The sequence below is a fragment of the Panulirus ornatus genome, chromosome 67 (assembly GCF_036320965.1).
Source record: "Panulirus ornatus isolate Po-2019 chromosome 67, ASM3632096v1, whole genome shotgun sequence".
Lineage (NCBI taxonomy): Eukaryota > Metazoa > Arthropoda > Malacostraca > Decapoda > Palinuridae > Panulirus > Panulirus ornatus.
Window position 1 is genome coordinate 17,203,270 of NC_092290.1, and position 13,756 is coordinate 17,217,025.

At 39.6% G+C, this 13,756-nt stretch overlaps 1 protein-coding gene across 4 annotated transcripts in view; it reads left to right on the top strand.

Moving 5' to 3' along the window:
• LOC139747141 (TATA box-binding protein-like 1) overlaps positions 1-13,756 on the top strand; it is an 83,936-nt gene that overhangs the window by 32,357 nt on the left and 37,823 nt on the right. For all 4 annotated transcript variants that reach the window (XM_071659066.1, XM_071659067.1, XM_071659069.1 and 1 more), the window contains 2 exons: positions 4,339-4,559; positions 6,922-7,068. In XM_071659066.1, the coding sequence (XP_071515167.1) occupies positions 4,339-4,559; positions 6,922-7,068 (368 nt within the window). The remainder of the gene's footprint in view (positions 1-4,338; positions 4,560-6,921; positions 7,069-13,756) is intronic.

Genomic DNA, 13,756 nt, shown 5'->3' on the forward strand with positions numbered 1-13,756 from the left:
ACATATTGATGAGTTGGAAGGGAGGAGTGTGAGTGATTCTAGACGAAGGAAGGTGGGTGAGGGTCTTGAAGAAAAGGGTGGGGCAACAGTATCCTGGGTTGGGTGATGTTTGACATGTGTCATTTAATGTTTGTGGATGATGCAGTTCTGGTAATAGACTCGTTTAAGAAAATGTTAAAGCTGGTGTTTTTTATGGGAGAGTATATGAAAGGGTTTGATGTTGGTATGGGTATGGGTTTTTGCAGCGAGAAAATGCAAGTTTGTGTGAGTGTAATTTTGAACTGAGAGAATGTAGAGGAAGTAGAGTGCGTTAGATAATTGGAGTTAATATGGCAGTGGATGGAAATGGGTACTGAAGTGAGCCATAGAGTAAGTGTTTAGGTGTGTTGTTTTTGGCACATTGAGGAGAGTATAGGAGAGTTTGCTGTTATGTTTGTTAGTATAGTGGTGCCAGCAGTGCTGTATGGGCGTGATTGGTGGACCGTAAGTACTAAAGAACAAAAGAGGGATGACATATTGGAAAGTAAATGCTTAAAGACAGTGTTTGGTGTGAGGGGGGTTGCCCTTGAAAGGAATGACAGTATAAGAGAGGGATGTGGTAATAAATTGAGTATGATTGAGATACCTGATCAGTTTTTTATGATTGCTTAGATCATGCTGTTGACTTGAATGCCCAAATCATGGCCATCTTATATTTACTACATACATGAAAATTGTTTTTTATACATTGTGAAGACATGGCCTAATATGCTCACATCCACTCTCTAGCTGTCATGTGTAATGGACTAAAGGCACTGCCTCCCAATCCACAACAGTCCCCGCAGATCTTTCCATGGTTTCCTTGACCCCTTTACATGTTTTGGCTCAGTCCATTTACTCTATTGTTTGCACTAGGAAGAGATGAAGAAATGGCCTCATTTGCTCACATCCAGTCTAATTGTCATGTGTAATGGACCAAGCCCCCCATCCACAATTAGGCTCCACAGACCTTTCCATGGTTTCTCCTAACCTTCATATGACGAGGATTGGTCCATTGACAGCACTTCACCACAGTGTACTGCATTGCACCAATTCACTCTTATGTGCACTAGGAATAGGTGTAGAGTTGGCCTCTTTCACTTGCATCCACTCTCTATTTGTTGTGTGTAATGGACCAAGGCTACAGTTCCCCTGTCCACAACCTGGCCCCACAGACCTTTCCATGGTTTCCCTGACCCCTTCATATGCTTAGGCTCCTTCCATCGACAGCACTTCGCCACCGTATACCACATTGCACCAATGTACTCTTATTGTGTGCACGCCTTCCACCCTCTTGCATGTTCAAGCACTGAACACTCAAAACCTTTCCCACTCTGTCCTTCCTTTCCCAGTTTGGTCTTCCCCACTTCTTGTCCCCTTTGCTTCCGACACATATACCAACTTTGCCAATCTCTCCTCATTCATTCTCTTCTTATGTTGGAACCTTCTCAGCTCTCTTACCCATACTTTTAAGATTACTACACAACTGTCTTCCCCTCTGTACACCATGCATTGTCATCAAACTTCATTTTTTGCATGCTTACTGAGTTCTGTATATTGTCATTTAGAGCCTAAGCCTTGCATCAGTTCAACATCTTTGGGAGTACTGTACCTTCAAAAATGCCCATCTTTGCCTTCCCAGACAGTGACCACACTTTTCTCATATTCCTCAGTGGGTTCAGGGTCTTTACCCCTCACCCACCGTATGGCTCACTTCAACTCTCAGTGTTCCATTAGCTGCCATATATGCTTCCAGGTATTTAAAACACTTTGCTTCCTCCAAGTTATGTCCATTCAAACTCACACTCCAACCAAACTGTCGTTTTGCAAAGCTAAAATTTATAACCATGCTTTTATTCACATTTACTCTCAACCCTTTCCTTTTACACAAACTCCCAAACCAAGAAACCAGCTTCTATAGTTTCTCACTTGAGCCATCTGCTAGTTCCATGTCATCATCAAACAGTACCATACATACCAAGCCTTCCCCAACCCCTGACAGACTACAGAGCTACTTCTGTCCCCAAAACCCTCACATTCACCTCCCTTATTACCCCATCTACACATATTAAACAGCTGTATTGACATCACACACTCCTTCCAGAGACTTACCTCCCCTTTGAACCACTCACTCTCCTCTACCTACCTACATGCGTACATGGCTTCCTTGATAGAAAGTTTCCACTGCTTCTGATAACTTTCCTCCCACACCACATATTTGTAACTCTGTCCATTAGGTATCTTTATCAACCTTTTTATGTCTAGCAATTACAGGCATTCATCACCCTTGCAGTGAAACAAATATCCTCCCAATACAGTCTGACCACACCATGCTTCACTCTCATTTCCATGCAACAATACTAGACTCCTTGATCTTCCCTCCCAAACACTCAAACTCCAAGTAGAAGTATAAAGCCTACCCTTGCCCCACACTACAGCATCCTTGGCTCAGACCCCCCCCCCCACCACACACACACACACACACACACACACACACACACACACGTGCACACACACAAAAAAAAAAAAACTGACAAAACACATTCACTCTTGAATGACCTGACAAGCACTAAACAGCCACTCCTCTAACTCAGTCTTAAATATCACCCAACCAAACATATGCCCATCTGAAACCACACTCCCTAGGCAGATGCAAGTCGTGCTTTCCCATCAGTGCTCTGTACTCACTCATCCCTACAACACTACAGACACTTTTTAACACATCCCTAGACCTTACTTGTCTAAAAAAAAGTTACTACCAATGAAGTCGGTGAATAGTTACTGCTCATTTACCTTGCACTTCCCTACGTAGATACATACATGACATAACTAAACTTCATGACTTATGGTCCTGCCCATTGGATATGGCCAGATACCTGATTGGTGTGTGAGTTCCATAAAAATAGAAGGGACTCCTAGGGTATGAAGTAAGTATATATACACATGTATGCACAGAGGTATGCAGCTAGACAAACTGGTTGTCCAGTTTACTGGCAGATGATCAGGGATTGGCCAGAGCTGCCACATGCAGTAATCATGCAACACAAATCAGAACTACTTCAGAGGTTTCGAACATGAAGTGAACAGTGAGAAATGCAGAACAGTGTTGCACATTCAGATATACTGAAGAAGCTACTGGGCTCTGCCTGCTAGAGGTCACACTGCAAGTGAGAAGTCACTTTTGGCATGGCTTTATTACTGGTAGTGCAGATTCATCAAAGAATTCTCGCTCTAAAGGAGTCTACATTTCCTACTATTGGAAAAAGTGGAGTTTTGAGCTGCTGGAACCTTTACAAAGTTCCTGGGTAATGTCAGGCCTCTTTAGTAAATATTGAACTAGCACAATATGAGGGTTTGAAAAAAGGGCACCATAAACCTTTTTTTCAATACCATTTACAGTATTATGACTAAGGTCCAGTAAAAGCAGGACACGTTTGTTATAATACTGTGATTCTGTTCTTGGAAGTCATTCGCTCTTCTGAATCTTTCCCTCATTCATTTCCCGCTACTACCCAGATTGGAGTTAATCAGATCAGACTTGGTCATTGCTACTACCCAGATTAGAGTTAATTACATCAGACGTGTTCATCTTCTCAAGCTTGCTAGCTGCATAACACATATTTTGTGTCATTTCCTTCACATTTATAAAATTCCTGGCCACATGTTGCCAGAAAATGCAGACCCCTTGTATACCATATATGGGAATGGACAAGTGCAAAAGACTTGCATGCACATGCAGTACAGAATAAAAGGTAGCTTGATATAGTTAAGTGTTCCAGTTGAAATTGTGCCAAGTCTCTGGCATGCAGGAATTTGTGCATTGTTGAGTATTTATTGCATTGCACAAGGCATATCTAAAGTGATAGCTGTCCCAAATTCATTCCAGTGCATCATAAGTGAAGTAATTCACATTGTAATTTTCTTAGATTCCCAGTAATGTCTGTCGAGGGGAACAGTAGCTATATAGTGTAAAAATGCCACTGAACATGTCGATGTATATAAGTATATTTATTTTGTGGGAAGCCAGATCATTAGAAATTTTTGATCATGCTAAATGACTTTGCAGCATGTTGTAATGAACTCGTGTTGAAATTGGCATTTTTATGGTTGTTGCTATTTACCACTGAATGCAAAATGAGACTTCACATAGGTTATAGGTTGCTTCATAAGTGATATTTGGTTGCAATATGTTAAAATAACCTTTTCTAATCTGGTTATTCATGGGATAATTTCTGTCATTTAAAAGAAAATGTTGACATAGTAGTTCATTTTGAATCATTGAGTTGGCATTTGCATTGATGAAAGTTTATTTTTCCTCAGAAGCAGAAATGGCTGCAACAGGTGCCTCTACAACTAGTACTGCAACACCCCACCAACTACCATGCATGAATAACTTATCCTTACCTGTGATATCAGGTGATCCAGTACCACCAAAAATGAAATCCGAATTAGATGCATCTAGAATAAAAGAGGTAATGTCGTTTGATGATGCATTGGTTGACTCCGATCATTCGCAAGCAGTCAAGGAAGAAGTGTCTGTGGTAAGATGTACTGCTTTTCATTTTTTAATGATTTTAATGATTGGGAATTGAAGCGTATTATAATTGAGCCATTTCATCTGTTGAAAGTGGAGGGACTTTTGGATAGAAGACCTACAGAGGCATTTATATGGATGTTACACCTAATATTCTACATATATACAGGATTTGTACTCCTTATAGATCTATTCATGTTTTGAGGCATGCATCCAGAATATTTCATTTGTATATCCATTTGTACCTCATACACAAAAACTGCTTTCTGTGTACTCTTCGTCATGCTTGTTCACTCACAACTTGTGCTTTCCGTAATCTCTTATGCACATTTGTCCTCTCACAACTTCGTGCTTTCATGTACAGTGTATGTTTTAAACATCCCGGTACAAACACGGCATAATTCTGCACATGGTATCCTTATCCATAAAATTACATTTTATTTGCACACCACCTCTTCCTTTTCTACTACCCCAGTTATCCTCTTTCTTTTCATTTATTCCTACCACCTCTTGTAAGTTTTTTGTTTTTCTGTTGACTTTATCTACCTGTTTTCCTTGTAAACCTAATACTTTTACTTCTTTACCACTTTATACTCTTTAGTCCTTTATTAAACAAATTTGATGCCTGTCCATCCATCCACATTTTGGTTTCTGCATTGTAATTTCCACATGATTCTTTAAATACCTCACTGAAAGTTTGAAATATACACTGCAGGTAGTGGAGAGCTGCTGTCAGGTTTAAAAGACAAGACTGAAGACTATGGTTACAGAATCTTTCTATCTGCTTGTTGATTTCTGCACCTTAGTTATTATTATGATTAGTAGAGACTATGCTTATTACACATTCCTATTGTGGGCACCAATCATTTTGCTATCTTGGCACAGGGTCATAGTTATTTAGATTTATAGATATTTTGCTTTAGTTTTTATACAACCGTAGCTCCAGATCATTGATCATGTCCCCGGATCTATATGTATCAGCTTGAAGTTATTAACATCAGTATGTGTAGACATGGTGATTGAAAACATTAGGTCAGAGATTATCAACTCAGATCTTGAGCCACATGAGGGTCTTTACCCATTGACTACTGACGTGCTTTATACATTACGGGATGCTTCTGGCAATTTACTGTGTGTGTGGTTTATACTGTCTGGGGGATATAAGAATCTTGGCTGAGGCAAATGTGGAATAGTGAGTCAGGATGCAGTCACTGTTATCATAAATAAGTTTTAACATCCTTTCCCATACTCTGTCAAATCATATGCTCAGTAACCGTCAAAATTCCGTGTGAGGTAGTACATCATTTTTTTGCTGCCCACACAGCAGCGAAAATGTATGTAGATAATGTATATGGATGTGCATAATGTATACTAATCTTTTATGTATAGTGGGACTCATTGAGGATTATAACATTATACATTGTGAGATGTATATATATTACATTGTTAGGGAGGATATCTTGCGCTTAGCAGTGTTACAGCCTGAACATGTATTCTTTTGATGATTTTTTGTTACCATATTGATATATACAGTGTATATAACTTAGTTTTTCAAAAAGTGGGAAGCCAAACAATTCACAGATTTTTTATTAATATATTGAGAATTGCCTTACTAAGGGAATGTTAATTATCTAGAGTAGGTGCAGTCAGCGGGTTAAGGAAACTTTTTTGGTTCCTGGAACACTGAATGACCAAGGAAACTCACAGAAATTGCATTATGCGGTTAAGCTGATAGTATTTTGTTGATTTTGGGAACTGAAGATAATCTCTTGGACCATTCTTTTGATATGAACACATTCTAGGAGTGTAAAGGATGATGGTTGTTTCAGAATGTCTTAGTTTAAAGTTTTTAAGGAGCAAAAAATTGTCATGTTTCAGTAATAAAAGTTAATAGTAGTTGTGAATATGTCAGATGATATTGATAGTTCATGAAGGTAACTTTACTAATATACACTTATTTAAAGTATTATGTATTCACAATATGTAAAACATCTATGAGAACCATACGTGCCAATGTTTTGCATTGTGAATCCCAGTGGATGGGTTCATGTGTGCTATAGTGGTAATACTGCATGATGTCACACTGCAAGATAATTAAAGTCTCAAATATATCTACATTGTGGCTCCAGAGACTCTTCGAGTTTCTTTTCATTTTGGAAAAAATGGGCCTTCTTGTACTGAGGCTGCCAACCCCAGGATTAGGTTGCTGGAGATGAGCAGTAATGTTTTTAGTGCAGTTTATGGTCATTATGTTTTAAAAGGTGGCGATGATTAATCTTCACTGAATAAAGGGGACTTTATTTACAGAAAACTTTGGGAAGCAAATAACTTAATTTCTATATATAGCTAAGACTTATTTCATGTTATAGGTCGATGGCAAGATGATAGACGACGTCGATCCAGTGATAGACATTATGATCAATAATGTTGTGTGTTCTTTCTCTGTTGCCTGTCACCTTGATCTTCGAAGCATTGCACTTACTGGAAATAATGTAGAGTTTCGAAGAGAAAATGGGGTAAGTGATAAACTAGTGGAATGCTAGATCTTTTTGTGTGTGCATATGTGATTAATCCTTTGCAGTTTGCCCTTATATGCCTCTGCTTTACTTTGTGTAGTGCTGTTAACAATGATATGTGCATCGTTATAAATTACATAGAATTGTTTACATGGGATTCACCTGGGAATTTTTCATGATTTTGAATTATAGTTCAATTTTTATTTGGACTTGGGTATTCTGCAGGTTTCAGAAGGTTATTATGAGAAGCGGGAGTCCAGGGATGCTAGAGCTACTCATTTCAGAGTAATATTTAGGTTAAACTATAGTTTTTGTCAGTTTTCATTGCATATATTAGTTATTATAACAAAGAAGTTGGATATCTTTTACAGTTTAGATGTCCTCTGCTATTTTAGCATATTTCAGCCCACTCGCCCGTCAATATTTTTCTCCTCAGCATCTTGCACATGTTTATTCCACTCTCATATCACATTGCCGCATCCACTTTTATGTTAAGATTGATATTTTTTCTACGTCACTGGGAAAGGTAATAGAGACTGGGCTCTTGCTCATTTTGAGTGTGAAAATAGTTGTAATCCAGAAAATATTTAATACATAACTAAAAACTCAACAGGTGAGGAAAACTGTGAAGAGATGCCACCTTGTGTTTCTTTATTAAATCTTGATAGATGGACAGACAAATTGTGGGATCTCGGCAGCATGTGTATTCTAGTGTAAGTTGAAAATTTGAGCATTTTGATGTTTGCAGTGGAATGTGCATATTTATGAATCTCTTGTTACATCTGATTGTATTTTCTCACATACATTAATGTAAGCTGTTCTGTGTTTTCCTCGAATACATTAAAGATTATTGTCGTAGTAGTAAAATGAAGTGCTTTATTGACCGGACTTCATCCTCACCCATATGACATTAGCACTTCCAGTTTAAGGAAGGACATAATTTTTTCCATGTAACTTGCTAAACTTGTACATGCTGAGCTCCAGCTCATTTTAGGAGAGTCAGAATGCAGGCTTGAATGAGAAGAGCTTCATTACTTAGCCGGAAGCTCTGCAGATGAAGGGAAATTGTATAAAGAGAGATCTTGTTTCTTTTCTTTCTTTCTTTCACACTATTCGCCATTTCCCGCATTAGCGAGGTAGCGTTGAGAACAGAGGACTGGGCCTTTGAGGGAATATCCTCACCTGGCCCCCTTCTCTGTTCCCTCTTTTGGAAAAAAAAAAAAAAAAAACTGTAATTAAGACTGTCCTTGTGTATCACTGCAGCGTCAAATATTTTTAAGTGTTTCTTCTATCAAAGATATATTTATGATGCACTTATTCACCAATTAATGCATTGCAAATATGTTTTTGGTAAATGAATCGCATAAAAACAATTGGAATTACCGGAAACCATCAAAATTGTGTTCTGATTTAGAGTTTGTCTTTCTATGCATGTGGATTTATATATGTACACAGCATCTCCTCACAGGCTTTTCCCTCATGTAGTATTCTTAGCTAAGTATTGAAGATTTTGTTAGTGTAGAATGGTATTTTGACCATCATAGAATAGGATAAAGCCCAGCATCTACTGGGTTGTGTCAGTAACTTGGAAAGCTTTTAATGTAAAATTAGATGTTTTGATTTGACTTAAGAGTGAATGAATTTTTGTCATAATTCCAAGTATTTTTAACTGATTCATATATCAAAAATATATTTGTAATGCATTTATCTGAATAATATTTATATATTTTATTTATTTATTTACATACATGGATGTAAGGAGGATGGATGTGCTGGAAATGAGATGTTTGAGGACAATGTGTGGTGTGAGGTGGTTTGATCGAGGAGTAACGTAAGGGTAAGAGAGATGTGTGGAAATAAAAAGAGCGTGGTTGAGAGAGCAGAAGAGGGTGTTTTGAAGTGGTTTGGGCACATGGAGAGGATGAGTGAGGAAAGATTGACCAAGAGGATATATGTGTCGGAGGTGGAGGGAACAAGGAGAAGAGGGAGACCAAATTGGAGGTGGAAAGATGGAGTGAAAAAGATTTTGTGTGATCGGGGCCTGAACATGCAGGAGGGTGAAAGGAGGGCAAGGAATAGAGTGAATTGGAGCGATGTGGTATACCGGGGTTGACGTGCTGTCAGTGGATTGAATCAAGGCATGTGAAGCGTCTGGGGTAAACCATGGAAAGCTGTGTAGGTATGTATATTTGCGTGTGTGGACGTATGTATATACATGTGTATGGGGGGGGGTTGGGCCATTTCTTTCGTCTGTTTCCTTGTGCTACCTCGCAAACGCGGGAGACAGCGACAAAGTATAAAAAAAAAAAAAAAAAAAAAATTTACATACATACACATGACATATACATATATACACATGTACATAATTCATACTGTCTGCCCTTATTCATTCCCGTCGCCACCCCACCACACATGAAATGACAACCCTCTCCCCCCGCATGTCCGCGAGGTAGTGCTAGGAAAAGACAACAAAGGCCACATTCGTTCTCACTCAGTCTCTAGCTGTCATGTATAATGCACCAAAACCACAGCTCCCTTTCCACAACCAGGCCCAACAGAACTTTCCATGGTTTACCCCAGATGCCTCACATGCCCTGGTTCAATCCATTGACAGCACGTCGACCCCGGTACACCACATCGTTCCAATTCAAACTATTCCTTGCACGCCTTTCACCCTCCTGCATGTTCAGGCCCCAATCACTCAAAATCTTTTTCACTCCATCTTTCCACCTCCAATTTGGTCTCCCACTTCTCCTTGTTCCCTCCACCTCTGACACATATATCCTCTTTGTCAATATTTCCTCACTCATTCTCTCCATGTGACCAAACAATTTCAAATCACCCTCGTGCTCTCTCAACCACACTCTTTTTATTACCACACATCTCTCTTACCCTTTCATTACTTACTCGATCAAACCACCTCACACCACATAATGTCCTCAAACATCTCATTTCCAGCACATCCACCCACCTCCGCACAACTCTATCTATAGCCCACACCTTGCAACCATATAAGATTGATGGAACCACTATTCCATCAAACATACCCATTTTTGCTTTCCAAGATAATGTTCTCGACTTCCACACATTATTCGATGCCCCCAGAACTTTCGCCCCCTCCCCCATCCTATGATTCACTTCTGCTACCGTGGTTCCATCCGCTGCCAAATCCACTCCCAGATATCTAAAACACTTCACTTCCTCCAGTTTTTCTCCATTCAAACTTACCTCCCAGTTGACTTGTCCCTCATCCCTACTGTTCCTAATAATCTTGCTCTTATTCACATTTACTCTCAGCTTTCTTCTTTCACACACTTTCCTTAAACTCAGTCACCAGCTTCTGCAGTTTCTCATTCAAATCAGCCACCAGCGCTGTATCATCAGTGAACAACAACTGACTCACTTCCCAAGCTCTCTATCCACAACAGACTTCATACTTGCCCCTCTTTTCAAAACTCTTGCCTTCACCTCCCTAACAACCCCATCCATAAACAAATTAAACAACCATGGAGACATCACACACCCCTGCCGCAAACCTACATTCACTGAGAACCAATCACTTTCCTCTCTTCCTACACGTACACATGCCTTACATCCTCGATAAAAACTTTTCACTGCTTCTAACAACTTGCCTCCACACCATATATTCTTAATACCTTCCACAGAGCATCTCTATCAACTTTATCATATGCCTTCTCCAGATCCATAAATGCTACATACAAATCCATTTGCTTTTCTAAGTATTTCTCACATACATTCTTCAAAGCAAATACTTAGAAAAGCAAATAGATTTGTATGTAGCATTCATGGATCTGGTGAGGGCATATGATGGAGTTGATAGAGATGCTCTGTGAAAGGTATAAAGAATATATGGTGTGGGAGGTAAGTTGTTAGAAGCAGTGAAAAGTTTTTAACGAGGATGTAAGGCATGTGTACGTGTAGGAAGAGAGGAAAGTGATTGGTTCTCAGTGAATGTAGGTTTGCGGCAGGGGTGTGTGATGTCTCCATGGTTGTTTAATTTGTTTATGGATGGGTTTGTTAGGGAGGTAAATGCAAGAGTTTTGGAAAGAGGGGCAAGTATGAAGTCTGTTGTGGATGAGAGAGCTTGGGAAGTGAGTCAGTTGTTGTTCGCTGATGATACAGCGCTGGTGGCTGATTCATGTGAGATACTGCAGAAGCTGGTGACTGAGTTTGGTAAAGTGTGTGAAAGAAGAAAGTTAAGAGTAAATGTGAATAAGAGCAAGGTAATTAGGTACAGTAGGGTTGAGGGTCAAGTCAATTGTGAGGTAAGTTTGAATGGAGAAAAACTGGAGGAAGTAAGGTGTTTTAGATATCTGGGAGTGGATCTGGCAGCGGATGGAACCATGGAAGCGGAAGTAGATCATAGGGTGGGGGAGGGGGCGAAAATCCTGGGAGCCTTGAAGAATGTGTGGAAGTCGAGAACATTATCTCGGAAAGCAAAAATGGGTATGTTTGAAAGAATAGTGGTTCCAACAATGTTGTATGGTTGCGAGGTGTGGACTATGGATAGAGTTGTGCACAGGAGGATGGATGTGCTGGAAATGAGATGTTTGAGGACAATGTGTGGTGTGAGGTGGTTCGATTGAGTAAGTAACGTAAGGGTAAGAGAGTTGTGTGGAAATAAAAAGAGCGTGGTTGAGAGAGCAGATGAGGGTGTTTTGAAATGGTTTGGGCACATGGAGAGAATGAGTGAGGAAAGATTGACCAAGAGGATATATGTGTCGGAGGTGGAGGGAACGAGAAGTGGGAGACCAAATTGGAGGTGGAAAGATGGAGTGAAGAAGATTTTGTGTGATCGGGGCCTGAACATGCAGGAGGGTGAAAGGAGGGCAAGGAATAGAGTGAATTGGATCGATGTGGTATACCGGGGTTGACGTGCTGTCGGTGGATTGAATCAAGGCATGTGAAGCGTCTGGGGTGAACCATGGAAAGCTGTGTAGGTATGTATATTTGCGTGTGTGGACGTATGTATATACATGTGTATGGGGGTGGGTTGGGCCATTTCTTTCGTCTGTTTCCTTGCGCTACCTCGCAAACGCGGGAGACAGCGACAAAGCAAAAAAAAAAAAAAAAAAAAAATTCAAAGCAAACACCTGATCAACACATCCTCTACCTCTTCTGAAACTACACTGCTCTTCCCCAGTCTGATGCTCTGTACATGCCTTCAGCCTCTCAATCAATACCCTCCCATATAATTTCCCAGGAATACCCAACAAACTTATACCTCTGTAATTTGAGCCCATCAAAACTACTAACACACTCACTCAGCTGTTCATAAAACACTTGCCTCTCATGATCTTTCTTCTCATGCCCAGGTGCATATGCACCAATAGTCACCCATCTCTCTCCATCCACTTTCAGTTTTACCCATATCTATCTAGAGTTTACTTTCTTACACTCTATCACATACTCTCACCTCTCCTGTTTTAGGAGTAGTGCTGCTCCTTCCCTTGCTCTTGTCCTCTCATTAACCACAGACTTTACTCCCAAGACATTCCCAAATCACTCTTCCCCTTTACCCTTGAGCTTCATTTCACTGAGAGCCAAAACATCCAGGTTCCTTTCCTCAAACATACTACCTATCTCTCCTTTTTTCTCATCTTAGTTACATCCTCACACTTTTAGACACCCCAGTCTGAGCCTTTGAGGAGGATGAGCACTCCCAGCATGACTCCTTCTGTTTCCCCATTTAGAAAGTTAAAATACAAGGAGGGGAGGGTTTCTAGCCCCCCTCTCCCGTTCCCTTTTGTCGCCTTCTACGACACGTGAGGAATGCGTGGGAAGTATTCTTTCTCCCCTATCCCCAGGGATATTTTATATGACTAAATGCATTACAAATATATTTTTGATTTGTGAATTGCATAGAAAAAGAGTTATGGTAGTACACACACATTGTTTTGATTCATTCATTTATCTGAATAAATGCATTACAAATATATTTTTGATTTGTAAATTGCATAGAAAAGGAGTTATGGTAGTACACACACACACATTGTGTTGATTCATAGCTTTTCTGTCCAGGCATCTGGATTTAGTATAAGCTTTGTGGTGTCTTCTTACACGATTTTCCTCCATCTGTTGATGTTTAGTAAAGTATTGAACATTTTATTGTTTGAAATGGTATTTTGACCCTCTCATATGATGAAGTGCTGTGACACACAGAGTGGCGTACTTTTTTGTGAGAAAATATGCCCATGAATATGAAGAGATTAGTAAAGAATAAACGTTTCAAAAAGCTCAAGTTTTTGGTTTACATATGAATGCAAACATTGTTCATATATATTCGCAAACATTGTTGTGTTCACCTAATTTGTCTATTCCTTTATTCAGATTTAACATAAACAAGATGACATCTCACACACTTTTCTTCCACCTGTTGAATATAGATAAGAACTAGGTAGTATTTTACATCCCCCAAATTGGGCAGGGGGGAAGAGTATAGAACATATTGCAGTTGGCATTATGATAAAACACTTTTCAAGGTGGTAGAGGAAGAGTATAGAACATATTGCAGTTGATATTATGATAAAACAGGCTTTGAGGTGGTAGAGGCAAATATTTGAAAAATTTTCACAATGTTGTATTGTGTTGTAAAGAGCGTCCTTACTTTTTTCCTGAATATGTGCAGTTTACAGTAAATTAAGTAAATATGGTAAAACACTCGGCT